We start from the raw sequence: 21,108 nt of genomic DNA, 5'->3' as shown, positions 1-21,108 counted from the left end.
TTATTGGGGCGTGGACCTGGAACATGAGAGGGGATTGGCAGTTATTGGGGCGTGGAACATAAGAGGAGATTGGCAGTTATTGGGGCGTGGACCTGGAACATGAGAGGAGATTGGCAGTTATTGGGGCGTGGACCTGGAACATGAGAGAAGATTGGCAGTTATTGGAGCGTGGAACATGAGAGGGGATTGGCAGTTATTGGGGCGTGGACCTGGAACATGAGAGAAGATTGGCAGTTATTGGGGCGTGGACCTGGAACATGAGAGGGGATTGGCAGTTATTGGGGCGTGGAACATAAGAGGAGATTGGCAGTTATTGGGGCGTGGACCTGGAACATGAGAGGAGATTGGCAGTTATTGGGGCGTGGACCATGAGAGGGGATTGGCAGTTATTGGGGCGTGGAACATGAGAGGGGATTGGCAGTTATTGGGACGTGGACCTGGAACATGAGAGGAGATTGGCAGTTATTGGGGCGTGGACCATAAGAGAAGATTGGCAGTTATTGGGGCGTGGACCTGGAACATGAGAGGAGATTGGCAGTTATTGGGGCGTGGAACATGAGAGGGGATTGGCAGTTATTGGGGCGTGGACCTGGAACATGAGAGGAGATTGGCAGTTATTGGGGCGTGGAACATGAGAGGGGATTGGCAGTTATTGGGGCGTGGACCTGGAACATGAGAGGAGATTGGCAGTTATTGGGGCGTGGACCTGGAACATGAGAGAAGATTGGCAGTTATTGGGGCGTGGACCTGGAACATGAGAGGGGATTGGCAGTTATTAGGGCGTGGAACATAAGAGGGGATTGGCAGTTATTGGGGCGTGGAACATAAGAGGGGATTGGCAGTTATTGGGGCGTGGAACATGAGAGGAGATTGGCAGTTATTGGGGCGTGGAACATGAGAGGGGATTGGCAGTTATTGGGGCGTGGACCTGGAACATGAGAGAAGATTGGCAGTTATTGGGGCGTGGACCTGGAACATGAGAGGGGATTGGCAGTTATTGGGGCGTGGAACATAAGAGGGGATTGGCAGTTATTGGGGCGTGGACCTGGAACATGAGAGGAGATTGGCAGTTATTGGGGCGTGGACCTGGAACATGAGAGGAGATTGGCAGTTATTGGGGCGTGGAACATGAGAGGGGATTGGCAGTTATTGGGGCGTGGAACATAAGAGGAGATTGGCAGTTATTGGGGCGTGGACCTGGAACATGAGAGGAGATTGGCAGTTATTGGGGCGTGGACCATGAGAGGGGATTGGCAGTTATTGGGGCGTGGACCTGGAACATGAGAGAAGATTGGCAGTTATTGGGGCGTGGACCTGGAACATGAGAGAAGATTGGCAGTTATCGGGGCGTGGACCTGGAACATGAGAGAAGATTGGCAGTTATTGGGGCGTGGACCTGGAACATGAGAGAAGATTGGCAGTTATTGGGGCGTGGACCTGGAACATGAGAGGAGATTGGCAGTTATTGGGGCGTGGACCTGGAACATGAGAGGAGATTGGCAGTTATTGGGGCGTGGACCTGGAACATGAGAGGGGATTGGCAGTTATTGGGGCGTGGACCTGGAACATGAGAGGAGATTGGCATTTATTGGGGCGTGGACCTGGAACATGAGAGGGGATTGGCAGTTATTGGGGCGTGGACCTGGAACATGAGAGGGGATTGGCAGTTATTGGGGCGTGGACCTGGAACATGAGAGGAGATTGGCAGTTATTGGGGCGTGGACCTGGAACATGAGAGGGGATTGGCAGTTATTGGGGCGTGGACCTGGAACATGAGAGGGGATTGGCAGTTATTGGGGCGTGGAACATAAGAGGAGATTGGCAGTTATTGGGGCGTGGACCATAAGAGGAGATTGGCAGTTATTGGGGCGTGGACCTGGAACATGAGAGGAGATTGGCAGTTATTGGGGCGTGGACCATGAGAGGGGATTGGCAGTTATTGGGGCGTGGACCTGGAACATGAGAGGAGATTGGCAGTTATTGGGGCGTGGACCTGGAACATAAGAGGAGATTGGCAGTTATTGGGGCGTGGACCTGGAACATGAGAGGAGATTGGCAGTTATTGGGGCGTGGACCATGAGAGGGGATTGGCAGTTATTGGGGCGTGGACCTGGAACATGAGAGGAGATTGGCAGTTATTGGGGCGTGGACCTGGAACATGAGAGGAGATTGGCAGTTATTGGGGCGTGGACCTGGAACATGAGAGGAGATTGGCAGTTATTGGGGCGTGGAACATGAGAGGGGATTGGCAGTTATTGGGGCGTGGACCTGGAACATAAGAGGAGATTGGCAGTTATTGGGGCGTGGACCATAAGAGGAGATTGGCAGTTATTGGGGCGTGGACCTGGAACATGAGAGGAGATTGGCAGTTATTGGGGCGTGGACCATGAGAGGGGATTGGCAGTTATTGGGGCGTGGACCTGGAACATGAGAGGAGATTGGCAGTTATTGGGGCGTGGACCTGGAACATGAGAGAAGATTGGCAGTTATTGGGGCGTGGACCTGGAACATGAGAGAAGATTGGCAGTTATTGGGGCGTGGACCTGGAACATGAGAGAAGATTGGCAGTTATTGGGGCGTGGACCTGGAACATGAGAGGGGATTGGCAGTTATTGGGGCGTGGACCTGGAACATGAGAGGAGATTGGCAGTTATTGGGGCGTGGAACATGAGAGGGGATTGGCAGTTATTGGGGCGTGGACCTGGAACATGAGAGGAGATTGGCAGTTATTGGGGCGTGGACCTGGAACATGAGAGGAGATTGGCAGTTATTGGGGCGTGGACCTGGAACATGAGAGGGGATTGGCAGTTATTGGGGCGTGGACCTGGAACATGAGAGGGGATTGGCAGTTATTGGGGCGTGGAACATAAGAGGAGATTGGCAGTTATTGGGGCGTGGATCATAAGAGGAGATTGGCAGTTATTGGGGCGTGGACCTGGAACATGAGAGGAGATTGGCAGTTATTGGGGCGTGGACCATGAGAGGGGATTGGCAGTTATTGGGGCGTGGACCTGGAACATGAGAGGAGATTGGCAGTTATTGGGGCGTGGACCTGGAACATGAGAGGAGATTGGCAGTTATTGGGGCGTGGACCTGGAACATGAGAGGGGATTGGCAGTTATTGGGGCGTGGAACATGAGAGGGGATTGGCAGTTATTGGGGCGTGGACCATAAGAGGAGATTGGCAGTTATTGGGGCGTGGACCTGGAACATGAGAGGAGATTGGCAGTTATTGGGGCGTGGACCTGGAACATGAGAGGAGATTGGCAGTTATTGGGGCGTGGACCTGGAACATGAGAGGAGATTGGCAGTTATTGGGGCGTGGACCTGGAACATGAGAGGAGATTGGCAGTTATTGGGGCGTGGACCTGGAACATGAGAGGAGATTGGCAGTTATTGGGGCGTGGAACATGAGAGGGTATTGGCAGTTATTGGGGCGTGGACCTGGAACATGAGAGAAGATTGGCAGTTATTGGGGCGTGGACCTGAAACATGAGAGGGGATTGGCAGTTATTGGGGCGTGGAACATAAGAGGAGATTGGCAGTTATTGGGGCGTGGACCATAAGAGGAGATTGGCAGTTATTGGGGCGTGGACCTGGAACATGAGAGGAGATTGGCAGTTATTGGGGCGTGGACCATGAGAGGGGATTGGCAGTTATTGGGGCGTAGACCTGGAACATGAGAGGAGATTGGCAGTTATTGGGGCGTGGACCTGGAACATGAGAGGAGATTGGCAGTTATTGGGGCGTGGAACATGAGAGGGTATTGGCAGTTATTGGGGCACTTACAATCTGTTTACGACATTACTGCAAGCACTTGCAATCTGTTTACGACTTTAATGCAAGCACTTACAATCTGTTTACGACATTAATGCAAGCACTTGCAATCTGTTTACGACTTTAATGCAAGCACTAACAAGCGGTTTACGACATTACTGCAAGCACTCACAATCTGTTTACGACGTCGGAATATTTCTCTGCGAACTCGATGACCACCATCTGTGACGTCATGTCGAATGTATCAATCCGCAGGAGGGAGATCTTGGAGGTGGTGACGCTGCCGATGGTGGAGCGACACAAAACCCAGTGGAAATATTTGGCCTGGTTCTCTAGAGACGAGGAGCTGGTCACTGTGATCTGACCAGTCGAGCTGGACACACTGGGGGCCGGGGGAGAATATGACAAACAGATGTCAACATAGAGGAGATTATAAAATAGATATTACACAAGAGAAATACATGCGTCAATATTATATGTAGTGTCCTTAACAGTGGCGTAGCGAGGTCGGGTGTCACCCGGTGCGGCACTTAATGGTGTCACCCCCCCCAGAGGCATAGAGACCCTTCCCAGGGACAAACTTTCAAATTTTCGATTTGCACCCCCCCCCCTCAAACTTTCGATTTGCACCCCCCCTCGAGTTTTCGATTTGCACACCCCCCCCCTCAAACTTTCGATTGGCACCCCCCCCCCCCCTCAAGTTTTCGATTTGCACCCCCCCTCGAGTTTTTCTCTATATATTTTGCTATTTTTTGCCTTGGTGTCACCCCCCTAAATGGTGTCACCCGGTGCGTTCCGCACCCCCCGCCCCCCCCCCCCTCGCTACGCCCCTGGTCCTTAAACAAGAATACATTTATATGTAAATTTGGTTTAAATATTCTTGGTTCAAACAAAAGCCGTGACAACTTACCTGAATGGTATTGTGGAGCTTTTGTAGGCGAAGTAATAAACATAGGCTAGAGGTGAGGCTTCTATGCCAAAGTCTCCTGGGGTCAGCGTGTAGACCAGGTGACCATTGGATGCTTGGTACGGACATTCCAGGGAGATCATGGCATTCTTGGTCACCTTGGAAATGGGCGTTTCTTCTTCTTCTAATACGTCAATCAAATTAATGCTGACTCCCACTGAGGCGGACGGTTGAGGGTTGACGTTTAAATCTGTGGCGTCCACTTGGAAAGAAATGGAAGACGTGTCTTCATAGTTAGGGGATTTCTTTATAACCAGGTGACCTGACGCGTCTATGGTAAAGTAGGTATCACCAGGTGGGGTCAGGGTCAAGTTGTTGTTGCGGTTGGCGGATGTGACGTCAGCATCGGACCACATAATGGTCTCCACCGTGTAGCCAACCGGCATGTTTTCTGGGATACTGATGACGTAAGCGGTCTGTGAAAAAACTGGCGGGTTGTCGTTGACGTCGGTCACTGTGACCTGGACCACTTTGGTCAACGGACCGATGTCTGTGGTCACTTCCACCAGCAGGTTGTATTCTGGGTATTTCTCACAGTCTAGTGCTGAGACAGTCAGGAGACCTTCTTTTGTGATGTTGTTAAACACTTCCTTAATAGAATCTCCCAAGTTGCCAGCCAATATTGTATATCCACTAGGTACCCTGGGACTGTCAACCTTGATCCTGCCGATCTCACTGCCTGCAGGTTTGTCCTCGGCCACCGTAAAGCTGTAGTCAGGGTCAGGGTTCGTAGTACGGGACGGCGTGACGTTGATCGTAACGGTCGCGGTGCTTGACCTCGAGGGCGTTCCCCGATCTTTGGCCCTCAGCACGAACGTGTACGAGTCAGCTGCCGTCAGGATGCTGGTCGAGGTTCGAATCTCGCCGGAAGTTTCGTTCATCAAGAAATAACCGTCGTCGTTGCCTGAGAGGATCGTGTAGAGGATTTGACCGCTGATGCCGTGGTCATTGTCTGAGGCGGACTTTGTCCCGACAACCGTTCCCTTGGGTTCTGTTCTGGGGACGGTGAAGGTGTCTGGATCTGGGGCAGAAAATATCGGGGTGTTGTAGTTGGGGTTTGTAGCGGTCAGAGTTATGGTAAACGTCTGGTCAGTGGCTAGACTCGGGACACCATGATCTGACGCCGTTATGGTTAGCGTGTAGGATGACGTGACGGCAGCGTCCAGCAAATCTGTTGTGGTCAAGACACCCGTGGACTCGTCCAGTGAGAAAAGTCCAGGGCCTGTGGTCGATTTGATGACGTAAGAAACGTTTCCGGCATTCCCAGTGTCAAGGTCAGTGGCGTAGAACCTAAAGACTTCTGACCCTATTGGCACGGAGTCCAGTAAAGTCGTGTTTAATGTGGTCACAAAATCTGGACTGTGGTCATTGACGTCATTGACCTTGATGACGACATAAGCCTTGGCTGTCTTGGCTGGGGTCCCTCCATCTGAGGCCGTCACCAGAAGGTTGTAGTAACTTTTCTTCAGGTAGTTCAGCTTGTTCTTCACCGTGATGACCCCAGTCATTGGGTCAAGGACGAAGTCTGAAGTTCCAGTCATGGTCTCACTGACCAGACCGAATGGGCCCCGGTCAGCGTCAGTGGCCAAAACCGTCCCCACGACAAAGTCTATGGTTGCATTTTCATCAACTACAAAACTAAAAGTTTCCTGAGTCACACCGACAATATTGGATAGAAAACTGGGAGTATTGTCATTGATATTGGTGATGGTTACGATTAGCGTACATGAGGCCCTCTTTTTAACGGCACTAGCAAAAACTATCAAATTATAGGACTCTTTTTTCTTCTCAAAATCTAAGGCTGAAGCAACGTAAACTTGACCAGTGTTTGGCCGTATTTGAAATTCTCCATCGCCACCTGACATTGTGTAGCTGATGGTTCCATCTTCTAAAGCACCCAGCAGTGTGGCATTGAAGTCGTAGACTTGAGTGCCAACAAGCACATCCTCTCGAAGTGTCACGCTGTCTGAAGTAATGTTAAACTTGGCATCTGTGGAAGCTGGTGTGACATTAATGACAACAACAGCTGTGGATGTCAGCTTTGGAGAGCCTCCGTCTTCAGCCTCCACGATCAGAGTGAATCTTCTGATGCCCAAGTAATCGAATGACTGGCTTGTTGTCAGCTGCAGGCTACTGTTGTTCAGGGCAAACTGTGACTGGGTGTCTCCACTTAAGATTTTACCAATAACGACAGCGTTGGTACCTTCATCCGCATCAGTCACAGTTAGAGTCCCGATATTAGGGCCAGTGTACCCATGAGCGAAGGAATACACGTAAACATTTTGTGAAAACTTTGGGTAGTTATCGTTGACGTCTTGGATGTTGACGGTCAACGTTCCTGTGACTGACCGACCGTTTTGATTGACAGCTACAATGGTCAGCGTGTAGCTGGGCGTCCGCTCCCTGTCCAGGAATTTATTGACAAAGACTTTACCGGAGGCGGGGTCAATGAAAAAGTCGTTCTTGGTGTTGCCGTTGGTGATGTTGTAGGTGAAGATGGCATCCATGTCTTTGCCTGTTGCGTTGACCTGGTATACTAAAGTCCCTAAAGCAACGTCTTCCGTTAGGTTACAGGTGCATGTCCCAGGAAGGGCAATCCACGTTGAATTAAATTCATCTTTATTTTGTACTTGAATAACCACAGTTGTTGTTCCTGATTTTGGCGGTACACCCCCATCTGCAGCCGTGATTTCAACCGTCAAAGTTGTCTTAGCCTCGTAATCTAAACCTTGTATCAGACTCAGAGAACCTGTCCCCGCATCAATGCTAAAGGATGCTGAATCTGTCCCAACCGTTAGGTTATAGGTCAGTCGGGCATATTGCCTGCTGTCCTTATCAGTTGCTGTGATTTGGCTTATGACCGAATTCACGCTCGAACTTTCGTCCACTTTAAAGACGTAAATATTTCTATCAAACTCTGGCCAGTGGTCGTTGATGTCCTGCACGCTAACGGTCAGTGTGGCAGTCGCCGACTGACCACTAGTGGACGTGGCCACCAGCACGTAGTTGTACACCCCCTGCAGCTCCCTGTCGTAGGGGACGTTGTTGTAAATGTTCCCAGTGTAGCTGTCCATGCTCACCCTGTTGTCGCTGTTCCCGCTCACGATGGTGTAGGTCAGCTGTGGGAACGTGCAGCACGCCGACAGTGTGGTCAGCTTGACCACAGGCGAATGTTCCCGAACAAACAATGTATGGTTGAAGTTAACAAATTGTAAGCGGGTCTCAGAGAAAACGGTGAAGTTGACAAACGTTGAGCCGGGGCCTGAGTTCACATACACGTGAAGATCGTATCTTGGTTTGTCCGGGAAGTTTGTTGGATTCTTCAGACGTAAAGCGCCAGAGGTGTCCATCTGACAGATACACATTAATTTTTTTTTATCTGATCAAATTAACTTTGGAAAATCTGGAGAGATGGTAATTGCATTCACCTGACGTGGCCATTATTTTATTAGCCGTACAGAAGGTCAACTTATCGGGCAGGGTTGGAATTAGAAGAGTTGAACATTTGGGAGATGTAGAGTTACACAACTGAAACTTCCGATCAAGAACAGTAACACGTCTGATACGCCGCACGTAACACAGGGTAGGTGCTTTAACGTCACAGGACGTCTCCCCTACCTCAAACATCCCGTCTTGGTTCCCCTACCTCAAACATCCCGTCTTGGTTCCCCTACCTCAAACATCTCGTCTTGGTTCCCCTTAACATCCCGTCCTGGTTCCCTGTGACCTACTTAGGTCTTTTTACTTTCTCGTATATACGAAGTATAGAGAAAGTCTTGTAATCGTGCAAAAAAAAAGTGAGATTTTTACAAATCTCAACGTTTTACACCTCACTGATACGGAAAAACATAATTTTGCAATCTTGTCCATATGTCTGTGTGTCTTTATGTGTGTGTCTGTGAGTGTGTGTGTAAACACGATAACTTGAGTACCGTTATAGCTAGGTTGATGAAATTTCATATATAAGTATTTTATCAAAATCGTAGATCCGTATCAACTTTTGAGCGATTTCCGAAAACCGGGAGTGGTACTTTTTCTACTTTGAATTTTTCAAAAGCCTATAACTTGAGTACTATTTCAGATAGATGAATGAAATTTTACATGTAAGTAAAAAATCTAATTCTCTACCTACTGTCAAATTTTGAGTAATTTCCGTTGATCGGAAGTACAAATTTACGCTATTTCCGATTTCTCAAAAAACACATATAAATTTATAAAGTAATAATAATATTACGCACTATTATGCACATTTCATTTGGCGTTCACTTGGTGTGCAATTCTTTTTTCTACGAGATTTTGTTCTATTTTAAAAACTTTAAGTATTTAAAATGGAATTCCCATCCCCCTTTTTTTTAATAAGAATATTCGAGAAAGTTTAGGGGAGATCACTCCTGGTTTATTTTTATTATTTAATTTTTTTATTTTATATTTAATTGGCCTTAAGTGGTCTGTGGTGCAATCCAAAGAAATTTTTCATCACGTGATAAGATTCACCAATGATTTCGCTTGGCTAGTGCTTTGGCTATTTCCAACCCAATAGTCTTTGACTTTGAGATGGACATCCCGTAATTCTGGGGTCCTATATATACATCAGGAATTTTCCTCCCTCGTGGTAGATGACCAGACATTTACCGAGAGAGAATGCCATGTACGACGCCATATTGTATTTTATAAGTTAAGCAGCATTTTTCCCTAATTACTTGTGTATTAAGTATTTTTCTGTGCCTCAATTTAATATCGTGTAGGTTGTGTTGATTACTTAAGTACCTTATCCAGTGTTAGCAGTTTCATTGTTTTATTCTTCAACTCGTAAGTTGGGTCTTTCATTATTTGTATATTTCTAATATGTTACATAGAATCTAGAGTTTATTATTTGGACTTGTATACATATTAAACGGTTGTGAATTGATTAAAAGTATTATTAGTTGCAGAAGGTCTTCGTGTTTTTACCCTAGACATTATATCCGAGTCCACGGAGAGTTTTTGTTGTCTGGTAATCTTTTAGTTTCGTAAGTCATCAGTCTACAACCATCCTAAAGAATTCGGGTCGTGCGTTATCTTTACCAGTGGTAGAGAAGCGTCGTAACATCCCCTAAACACCCCGTATTGTTTCCCCTAAACATCCCGTCTTGGTTCCCTTAACTCAAACATCCCGTCTAGGTTCCCTTAACTCAAACATCCCGTCTAGGTTCCCCTAAAGATCCCGTCCTGGTTCCCCTACCTTAAACATCCCGTCTAGGTTCCCCTAAAGATCCCGTCTTGGTTCCCTTACCTCAAACATCCCGTCCTGGTTCCCCTCATCAATGCTGTAGTTAAACGTCCCCCCTGGTGGGTCTCCCCAGCTACATGAGACACGCGCCAGGCTGGAGCCGTTAGACACGGGGTACCTGACGACCACAGGTGGGACTGGCAGGCAGGTGATCGACCAGTCTGTGACGTCACTCACGTAGGCTGTCAAAGTTTGCTGAGGAAAGTTGTATGTTGTGAAAATATTGTTTGTTGTTGAACCAAAGTTGGATATTGATTTTTAAAAAGTTGGGGTGAATAAGAAAAAGAAATAAAAAAATTAGTGTTTTAAATTTTTGAGAAATTTTGTCGTGAAGAATTTATAATGATCTTTGTCCACAAGAATCTTTCAAGCTAAACCTTCCACAGGACACGCTTATCTATCTATCTCTATATATAATTCTCTTCTGGGAGACGTTAGAAAACAAGCTGCAAGCGCGCCTTACAGTCCCCTCTCTTCCTCTCTATCGCCACCCCCACCCCCCTCACATAGTCTGGTGAACTGTGGTTCACGCTGTTTACATTTTACAATCATAGAGCCGGGTTTGGTGACGGCTATTAGGGGCAGATAATTTAGTTTGAAACGATTTTAAACTAAGAGGAGGTATCTAAGAGAAGGCCGCTTTCACTTGGGGGGGGGGGGGGGAAGGGGGGTTTAGTGTTTTTAAGCAAATATTTTTAGTGGCAGCATTGGTACTGTCGAATTCACAAATTATGAATTACTGAAAAGTAGAAAAAAAAACAACTAAATAGCGGCGTATGATACGCAGCGGGTCGGCTCGTATATATAATTCTCTTCTGGGAGACGCTAGAAAACAAGCTGCAAGCGCGCCTTGCAGTCTCCTCTCTTTCTCTCTATCACTACCGCCCCCACCCCCACATGGTCTGGTGAGTTGTAGTTCACGATAAAGGTTTACAATCCGGGTTTAGTGACGGCTATTAAGGGCAGATAATTTAGTTTGAAACTATTTTAAACTTTAAAGGAGGTAACTAAGAGGAGGCTGCTTTCACGGGGGGGGGGGGGGGTGTAGGGTAGGGGTTGGGGGAAGGGGGGGGGGTTAGTGTTTTAAAGCAAATATTTATAGTGGCAGCATTTGTACTGTTGAGGGCAGATAATTTAGTTTGAAACGATTTTAAACTTAGGGGAGGTAACTAAGAGGAGACTGCTTTCACGAGAGGGGGGGGGGATAAGGGGTTGGGGAAAGGAGGTGGGGGGGGGGGAGTTATCGTCCTTAGCGAGCTACTGATAGTGTTTTAAAGTAAATATATTCAGTGGCAGTATTGGTACTGTCGAATTCACAAATTAAGAATTACTGAAAAGTAGAAAAAACAACAACTAAATAGCGGCGTATGATACGCAGCGGGTCGGCTCGTTTTGTCATAAAACAGATGTACATGTGGTCAACAGTGGTCAATCAAGGCTGGACTCAGGGCAATACAACATCCGTCATGTCATGCAGCATGTCATATCATACAGCATATGTCAAATCCTGTCGTACAACATTTATCATGTTATGTCATAGAGCACATATCAAACAACATCTATCAAATCATACAGCATCTGTCATGCCATACAACATTTGTCATACCATACAGCATCTGTCATGTCATACACCATCTGTAATGCCATACAACATCTGTCATAACATACAGCATCTGTCATACCTTAAGCATCTGTCATGCCATACAACATCTGTCATACCATACAGCATATGTCATACCATACATCATATGTCATACCATACAGCATCTGTCATACCATACAGCATCTGTCATACCATACAGCATCTGTCATACCATACAGCATTACCGTGGCTGACCGAGGATTGCTTGACTTGTCAGTGGCCAAAATTAGAAAGCTGTACGTCTTCCGTGTCTCATAGTCCAGTGGTGTGTTGGCCAAACGTACAACACCTGCAGGTCAGAGCTCAAGGTCAGAGGTCAAGGTCAGAGGTCAAATTACTTTTAATTAAGTGTTTTATAATTAATTACCCTGCAGGTAGTCACCACCTTTTGTGTATGCAGTTATCAACTATCTGAACTCGACTCTGTATTCATACTTTCTGTAATCGAGTTTTAATGGCATATTTTACTCGAATATCTGTGTCAGATGACAAGTACTCGACTACTCTATTACCTGAGAATTGATCCACTAAAAACGGTATCGGTTTGTCACTAGAGATGATCGAGTACTGGATGACACCATCGTCACCGGCATCAGCATCGGTTACGTTCAACCTAAACACCGGCATCCCTGAAATAAAGATGCGATTACACGTAATGGGAGAATCGAATAGTGTGGGTATCGATGCTAATCACACATACGTGGTAATAAACTAAACCAAATCTACAAACCTACTTTAAAACATGGCGTAAAATTTATATTAAAAGAAAATTAATTACACTTGTAATTATAATCACAGGTAATCCTCCATACGCGGTAGGGTGTGTTTAATTAAAAGGTGGGCAGGATAGTGTTTCACTGCTTAAGTTAGTAGTCTCACCTGGTTTAAGTGAGTTGTCTCACCTGGTTTAAGTGAGTTGTCTCACCTGGTTTAAGTGAGTTGTCTCACCTGGTTTAAGTGAGTTGTCTCACCTGGTTTAAGTGAGTTGTCTCACCTGGTTTAAGTGAGTTGTCTCACCTGGTTTAAGTGAGTTGTCTCACCTGGTTTAAGTGAGTTGTCTCACCTGGTTTAAGTGAGTTGTTTCACCTGGTTTAAGTGAGTTGTCTCACCTGGCTTAAGTCAGTTGTCTCACCTGGTTTAAGTCAGTTGTCTCACCTGGTTTAAGTGAGTTGTCTCACCTGGTTTAAGTCAGTTGTCTCACCTGGTTTAAGTCAGTTGTCTCACCTGGTTTAAGTCAGTTGTCTCACCTGGTTTAAGTGAGTTGTCTCACCTGGTTTAAGTGAGTTGTCTCACCTGGTTTAAGTGAGTTGTCTCACCTGGTTTAAGTGAGTTGTCTCACCTGGTTTAAGTGAGTTGTCTCACCTGGTTTAAATGAGTTGTCTCACCTGGTTTAAGTGAGTTGTCTCACCTGGTTTAAATGAGTTGTCTCACCTGGTTTAAGTCAGTTGTCTCACCTGGTTTAAGTGAGTTGTCTCACCTGGTTTAAATGAGTTGTCTCACCTGGTTTAAGTGAGTTGCCTCACCTGGTTTATCTCACAGGTCTCACCTGGTTTAAGTGAGTTGTCTCACCTGGTTTAAGTGAGTTGTCTCACCTGGTTTAAGTGAGTTGTCTCACCTGGTTTAAGTGAGTTGTCTCACCTGGTTTAAGTGAGTTGTCTCACCTGGTTTAGTATCCTCTGGCACCGAGAACGACAGGTTGGTGTGGTGGAACACAGGTGTATGTTCATTCACTGGCTCCACAATAACCTGCACAAAAATATCTGCATGAGTTGACCTACGCCCAGTGTAGTGTCCTAAAACTTAACGCGCCCGAGTTAGTGGGTTAGTTAGGGTTAATAGAACCCAGTCACGCACGTGACGTCATCACACAATAGGTCACCTGACGTCACCTTACCCACCTGAAGAAAAGCGGAACTACTTTTTGGCGGCAAGCCCTGATCCTCGGCTACAACTACGACGAGGTGTGACGTCATGATCTCGTAGTCCAACTGTCCATTTAATCTGACCTCACCCGTCGTGTCGTTGATAACAAACAGACTGCTAGCTGTGGTTAGTGAGAGGACGTGAGAGGATTAAGGTTTATCTCCATGGGTTGTCGGCAGGTAGGTTTAACTCTATTGTCGGCAGGTAGGTTTAACTCTATTGTCGGTAGGTAGGTTTAACTCTATTGTCGGTAGGTAGGTTTAACTCTATTGTCGGTAGGTAGGTTTAACTCTATTGTCGGTAGGTAGGTTTAACTCTATTGTCGGTAGGTAGGTTTAACTCTATTGTCGGTAGGTAGGTTTAACTCTATTGTCGGTAGGTAGGTTTAACTCTATTGTCGGTAGGTAGGTTTAACTCTATTCACGATTGGCGTGAATGTCTAGTTGAACTTAGCATTTTAAAAAGCGATATAAGTGTAATGTAGAGTTTCTTTCACCCCAGGACGAAGAGGGGGGGGGGCTGTAAAAAAATGTATAGAAAGATACTTTAGCCAGCTTCCGTTCCCCCCCCCCTCCCCGAAAGTTTCAAGTGCTCCCATGGGAGAAAATTGTTTGAAAGAAATACACGTGTTACGATCAAGTAAAAAGACCAACTTAGAAAAAAATTGATGTTATGACCAAGTAAAGAATGAAGTTAGGAATTAAATAGGAACTCAGAACATACCCCCGTCCAGCGAATATCAGAACTCAGAGCATACCCCCGTCCAGCGAATATCGGACAGTCCCGTCCAATCCTGTGTCCCCGTCCGTCGCAAGCACACAAGTCACCAGCGAACCATTGGTGGCGTTCTCGAACATTCTAGCCTGGTATGGCAGGGTCTGTGTGAGAAGATTCAAGTTAGAGCCTTGTGTTAGAGATTCAGATGAGGATGTCACTTGCGTCTAGAAGTCCCCCCCCCCTCCCCGACCATAAGGCTTATTATAGACCATCATGTCACCTGTGGTTACCTGGCTATAGACCATCATGTCACCTGTGGTTACCTGGTTATAGACCATCATGTTACCTGTGATTACCTGGTTATAGACCATGTCACCTGTGGTTACCTGGCTATAGACCATCATGTCACCTGTGGTTACCTGGCTATAGACCATCATGTCACCTGTGGTTACCTGGCTATAGACCATCATGTCACATGTGGTTACCTGGTTATAGACCATCATGTCACCTGTGGTTACCTGGTTATAGACCATCATGTCACCTGTGGTTACCTGGCTATAGACCATCATGTCACCTGTGGTTACCTGGTTATAGACCATCATGTTACCTGTGATTACCTGGTTATAGACCATGTCACCTGTGGTTACCTGGCTATAGACCATCATGTCACCTGTGGTTACCTGGTTATAGACCATCATGTCACCTGTGGTTACCTGGCTATAGACCATCATGTCACCTGTGGTTACCTGGCTATAGACCATCATGTCACCTGTGGTTACCTGGCTATAGACCATCATGTCACCTGTGGTTACCTGGCTATAGACCATCATGTCACATGTGGTTACCTGGTTATAGACCATCATGTGACCTCTGGTTACCTGGCTATAGACCATCATGTTACCTGTGATTACCTGGTTATAGACCATCATGTCACCTGTGGTTACCTGGCTATAGACCATCATGTCACCTGTGGTTACCTGGCTATAGACCATCATGTCACCTGTGGTTACCTGGCTATAGACCATCATGTTACCTCTGGTTACCTGGCTATGACCATCATGTCACCTCTGGTTACCTGGTTATAGACCATCATGTGACCTGTGATTACCTGGTTATAGACCATCATGTTACCTGTGATTACCTGGTTATAGACCATCATGTCACCTGTGGTTACCCGGTTATAGACCATGTCACCTGTGGTTACCTGGTTATAGACCATCATGTCACCTGTGGTTACCTGGTTATAGACCATCATGTCACCTCTGGTTACCTGGTTATAGACCATCATGTCACCTGTGGTTACCTGGTTATAGACCATCATGTCACCTGTGGTTACCTGGTTATAGACCATCATGTTACCTGTGATTACCTGGTTATAGACCATGTCACCTGTGGTTACCTGGTTATAGACCATCATGTCGCCTGTGGTTACCTGGCTATAGACCATCATGTGACCTCTGGTTACCTGGTTATAGACCATCATGTGACCTGTGATTACCTGGTTATAGACCATCATGTTACCTGTGATTACCTGGTTATAGACCATCATGTCACCTGTGGTTACCCGGTTATAGACCATGTCACCTGTGGTTACCTGGTTATAGACCATCATGTCACCTGTGGTTACCTGGTTATAGACCATCATGTTACCTGTGATTACCTGGTTATAGACCATGTCACCTGTGGTTACCTGGTTATAGACCATCATGTCGCCTGTGGTTACCTGGCTATAGACCATCATGTGACCTCTGGTTACCTGGTTATAGACCATCATGTCACCTGTGGTTACCCGGTTATAGACCATGTCACCTGTGGTTACCTGGTTAAAAACTGGTCTCAGGTCGTTGACGTCATTTACGACCACGTCAAGTTTTGCCGTCGAGGTTTTCCCTGACGTCCATGACCGGGCGTGGACAGTACAGCTGATGTTTTGACTAGCCCTGGTGTCCAGCGTTGACTTGGTGACCACAGCACCTGGGTACAGGTGAGAAAATAAGGGCATCACGTGACTGATGATCTAAAGGTGACAGATACATGAAGGTAGACGAGCAGGTAAAAAAGCTAGAGCCCGCTGTAGCCGTGGTTTGTTTGGTTGTGTGGTTGTCTAGTTGTGTGGTTGTGGTGTTGTCTAGCCGTGGTTTGTTTGGTTGTGTGGTTGTGTGGTTGTCTAGTTGTGTGGTTGTGGTGTTGTCTAGCCGTGGTTTGTCTAGTTGTGTGGTTGTGGTGTTGTCTAGCCGTGGTTGGTTGTGTGGTTGTGGTGCTGTCTAGCCGTGGTTGGTTGTGTGGTTGTGGTGCTGTCTAACCGTGGCTTGATTGGTTGTGTGGTTGTGGTGTTGTCTAGCCGTGGTTGGTTGTGTGGTTGTGGTGTTGTCTAGCCGTGGTTGGTTGTGTGGTTGTGTAGTTGTGTGGTTGTGTAGTTGTGTGGTTGTGTAGTTGTGTGGTTGTGATGTTGTGTGGTTGTGGTGCTGTCTAACCGAGGCTTGATTGGTTGTGTGGTTGTGGTGTTGTCTAGCCGTGTTTTGATTGGTTGTGTGGTTGTGGTGTTGTCTAGCCGTGGTTGGTTGTGTGGTTGTTGTGTTGTCTAGCCGTGGTTGGTTGTGTGGTTGTGTAGTTGTGTGGTTGTGTAGTTGTGTGGTTGTGTAGTTGTGTGGTTGTGTAGTTGTGTGGTTGTGTAGTTGTGTGGTTGTGGTGCTGTCTAACCGAGGCTTGATTGGTTGTGTGGTTGTGGTGTTGTCTAGCCGTGGCTGGTTGTGTGGTTGTGGTGTTGTCTAGCCGTGGTAGGTTGTGTGGTTGTGGTGCTGTCTAACCGTGGCTTGATTGGTTGTGTGGTTGTGGTGTTGTCTAGCCGTGGCTGGTTGTGTGGTTGTGGTGTTGTCTAGCCGGCGAGACAGTGAGACAGGTGTTGATGCTTACCTGTGACGCTGTCGACCAGTAGTAGGTCAGGCTGACATTGTAAGCTGTAGGTGATCTGTGAGTTTCGGGTTCCAGGGGCGCCTCCACTAGGGGCGCCTCCATCGGTAGCGGTGACAACCAGAACAGTTGTTCCAACAGTCGAGTTTTCAGAGAGCTCTGAGAAACATTTGGTGTGGGAGCTCAGGTGTGTTATCAATGGTAAATCGGTGTGTTCTCACACAAATGCTTACATATAAAAAATATTATAGCTATTTTGATTTCCAATGACCAAGTATATATCTCAACATGAATTGTAAAAATTTTTTTGCCAAAACAATATTAGATCCCTCTATCAGATGGCCTTGACGTATTTGGTCAAGATTTTTATTTTGACATCGCTAGCACAATGATCAAAACCAAGCTCTGGTTAAAATAATATGACCTACCTAGACATGACAATTAGACCTACCTAGACACGACAATATGACCTACCTAGACACGACAATATGACCTACCTATACATGACAATATGACCTACCTATACATGACAATATGACCTACCTATACATGACAATATGACCTACCTTTATGATACTGGGATGTGTTAAACTTGGGCACCTGGACGTGTTGAAGGTGAAGGACGACTGTGACGTTGGTGGTGTGAGGCGGTCGAGCTCTATCTCTCACCTGTACTGTCACCTGGCGTGTGTGGCCCTTTAGGTGGCTGGTGATTCGTTGTTTCAGTTTCGCTGTCTGACCGTCTATCTCGATGTCATCAACATCACCTGTCATGTCATACCAGCTACAAGGTTTAGAAAGACCAGCTACAAGGTTTAGAAAGACCAGCTACAAGTTTTAGACAGACCAGCTACAAGTTTTAGACGGACCAGCTACAAGTTTTAGACAGACCAGCTACAAGTTTTAGACAGACCAGCTACAAGTTTTAGACAGAGCAGCTACAAGGTTTAGACAGACCAGCTACAAGTTTTAGACAGACCAGCTACAAGTTTTAGACAGACCAGCTACAAGTTTTAGACAGACCAGCTACAAGGTTTAGACAGACCAGCTACAAGTTTTAGACAGACCAGCTACAAGTTTTAGACAGACCAGCTACAAGTTTTAGACAGACCAGCTACAAGGTTTAGACAGATCAGCTACAAGTTTTAGACAGACCAGCTACAAGTTTTAGACAGACCAGCTACAAGGTTTAGACATACCAGCTATAACTTTATAGTGAAGCCCTCGTTTATCATACGAATCAACATCACGACACGCGAGTTGAGCGAAACTTGTTCCACTCGCCGCGTCCTCGTGCAACGAGCCAAAGACAGTGTAGTTGTCGCACGTCTGTTGACGTCATGGGGCACATACATGTGGAGACAAACCAATGTTAACCACAACTAGACCACAACAAGACCACAACTAGATCACAACTAGACCACAACTAGACCACATGACCACAACTAGACCACAACTAGACCACAACTAGACAACAACTAGACCAGTGTTTCTTCCAGACTTTTTTCTCCGGGGGCACTTGAAATTTTCGATTGTAGGAAAAAAAGTCACAGGAAAAAAAGTCACAAATATATATTTGCATGATATTTGTTAATACTTTTATGTATTAAATATTTAGAGAGTGCAAATTAACTTAGGATTAATTAAATGTAATGTAATGTGTGTAGGCTGTATACGCATAGGAATTTTTATAATTCATCTAAAAATATTTATTATGAAGTATGTAGATTGTAAGTATTTTAAACTTAAGATTAGTAGCATTTAATAGAATGCTCCAAAGTCCACGTTTTTCATCGTGTTATTTTTAAATACCATTAAATTACCGTGAAATGGTAAGTTCATCTGACTTGCTGTCCTCAACTCATGGCAACAATAGTTATGTTTAGTTCAACCACCTTAACTGCCCACATGTATCACGCTCATTACATAACAAAACTTAGGATCAAAACAGAAAGCCGACAAGGTTCAAAGGCTGTCATTGACGCATAACGTCAACAACACAAAATATGTTCGGACAATGCCTACTGAGGAGAGGCCGACCGGAGAATAGCCTAAGGCAAAATGTGCCTAAATATCTTTTATAATTAACTTTTCTACCGCGTATTTAACTAAATACGTAACAAAAGTTGAGATTGTTGTGTTAATTATCTTAGAATATTTTTACTTACAGTTGTTATGAATCATAATGCTTTTAACGTCTATAAATAATTTATGCTATAAAAAAATACAACCCACAACAATAAACATACACAATTTTACAATTCTTAACAAATTAATAAAAATATTTCTAAAAAGATTTTTGTGACTTTTTTTCTGTGACTATTTCTGTGACTTTTTTCCGATAAAATTTTTCCACTGTGACTTTTTTTCTGTGATTTTTTTTCCTAGCAAAAAGTGTGACTTTTTTCTGTGTTTTTTTTTTCCTGTGACTTTTTTTCCGTTTACCAAATTTTCGGGGGGGGGGGTCAATATTTTTCAAGGGGGCGGATTCTAGTAAAAGTGTATGTTTACTAAAAAAATCCATCTCGTTCGGGGTAGACTTTCTTTGGGGCAGGGGGGGGGGGGGGGCTCCGAAGAGATGCCTCGAAGAAACTCTGAACTAGACCACGTGACCCTACCGGTGTGTTGTCATTCACATCGGTGACGTCAATATTTAAAAAGTCTGAGCCCCTCTTCGTCCCTGTTCCTGAGCTGGCCCTTATGGTCAGATTGTAACGTCTGCCGCTCGGGTTCTCGTAGTCCAGACGTCCAGCCGTGTAGATCTCGCACTTGTCCATGTCCATGGCAAACCGTCTCGCTTCATTTCCAGCTGGTCACGTGATCAAAACATTTGGAAGATTTGGGACAAGGGACAGGTAAACCATGGGACAAGTACACCAAACATGGGACAAGTACACCAAACATGGGACAAGTACATCAAACATGGGACAAGTACATCAAACATGGGACAAGTACATCAAACATGGGACAAGTACACCAAACATGGGAACATGGGACAAGTACACCAAACATGGGACAAGTACACCAAACATGGGACAAGTACACCAAACATGGGACATTACACCAAACATGGGAACATGGGACAAGTACATCAAACATGGGAACATGGGACAAGTACACCAAACATGGAAACATGGGACAAGTACATCAAACATGGGACAAGTACACCAAACATGGGACACGTACACCAAACATGGGACAAGTACACCAAACATGGGACAAGTACACCAAACATTGGCACATATGTGATACAACCTGTTCACAAATTGTAATGTTTTGTTTGACGTATAGACATCATTAGCAAGTTAATAACATTTTCACCCAAAACATTTTCACCTAATACGCAGAACAAGTTTAAAACAAAAACAAGTAATATACAAGTTTAGGTAAAAAATAAGTTTTACCTGTAATTTGACAAAAAACGTGCATTCCTGCATCATTTGTAAAGTTAAAAATTCTTGATCCTACAGGTATGTCTTCTGGTACCCATATGGTAGTTGGTGTGTTAGTTAGGAGATGTGTACCACAGAGGCGTAGCGACCCCTCTCGGCGCCCGGGGCGAAATTTCAGTTTGGCGCCCCCCCCCCCCCGCCATATATATATATATATATATATATATATATATATATATATATATATATATATATATATATATATATATATATATATATATATATATAATCTTTTATCATATGTTACCTAGTTGGATTATAACTTTGTTAGATTTAGGTAATACAATTGACATACAATAGCAAAATCAGACACATTTATTGTACTCATTGGAATACGACATTGGTTGACTGTATAAAGAAACAAGCTAGAGGAAACAAACTGGAATCCAACGGAAGTCTTTGATTTTGCAGATGTGAGCTTCTTTCTCGCACATAGTCAACACAAAATGCA

General features: G+C 45.4%; 1 protein-coding gene across 1 annotated transcript in view; it reads right to left on the bottom strand.

The window, feature by feature from the left end:
• The window catches only part of LOC131937217 (protocadherin Fat 4), a 31,948-nt gene extending 11,236 nt beyond the window's left edge, over nt 1-20,712 (bottom strand). The window contains exons 1-14 of the mRNA XM_059294463.1: nt 20,610-20,712; nt 19,824-20,014; nt 18,405-18,534; nt 17,772-17,972; nt 17,209-17,364; nt 16,115-16,269; nt 14,336-14,456; nt 13,554-13,699; nt 13,317-13,401; nt 12,168-12,284; nt 11,841-11,944; nt 10,017-10,208; nt 4,688-8,094; nt 3,950-4,159 (exon numbers count right to left, since the gene is read on the bottom strand). Coding sequence (XP_059150446.1) covers nt 3,950-4,159; nt 4,688-8,094; nt 10,017-10,208; nt 11,841-11,944; nt 12,168-12,284; nt 13,317-13,401; nt 13,554-13,699; nt 14,336-14,456; nt 16,115-16,269; nt 17,209-17,364; nt 17,772-17,972; nt 18,405-18,534; nt 19,824-20,014; nt 20,610-20,634 — 5,240 coding nt within the window. The 5' untranslated portion in view covers nt 20,635-20,712. The remainder of the gene's footprint in view (nt 1-3,949; nt 4,160-4,687; nt 8,095-10,016; nt 10,209-11,840; nt 11,945-12,167; nt 12,285-13,316; nt 13,402-13,553; nt 13,700-14,335; nt 14,457-16,114; nt 16,270-17,208; nt 17,365-17,771; nt 17,973-18,404; nt 18,535-19,823; nt 20,015-20,609) is intronic.
• Nucleotides 20,713-21,108: the final 396 nt, after the last annotated feature.

The sequence above is a fragment of the Physella acuta genome, unplaced genomic scaffold (assembly GCF_028476545.2).
Source record: "Physella acuta isolate Inbredline_101_S28 unplaced genomic scaffold, ASM2847654v3 ptg000204l, whole genome shotgun sequence".
NCBI lineage: Eukaryota > Metazoa > Mollusca > Gastropoda > Physidae > Physella > Physella acuta.
The sequence above is the reverse complement of the archived record's forward strand: the minus strand, read 5'-3'. Positions and strand labels throughout refer to the sequence as shown.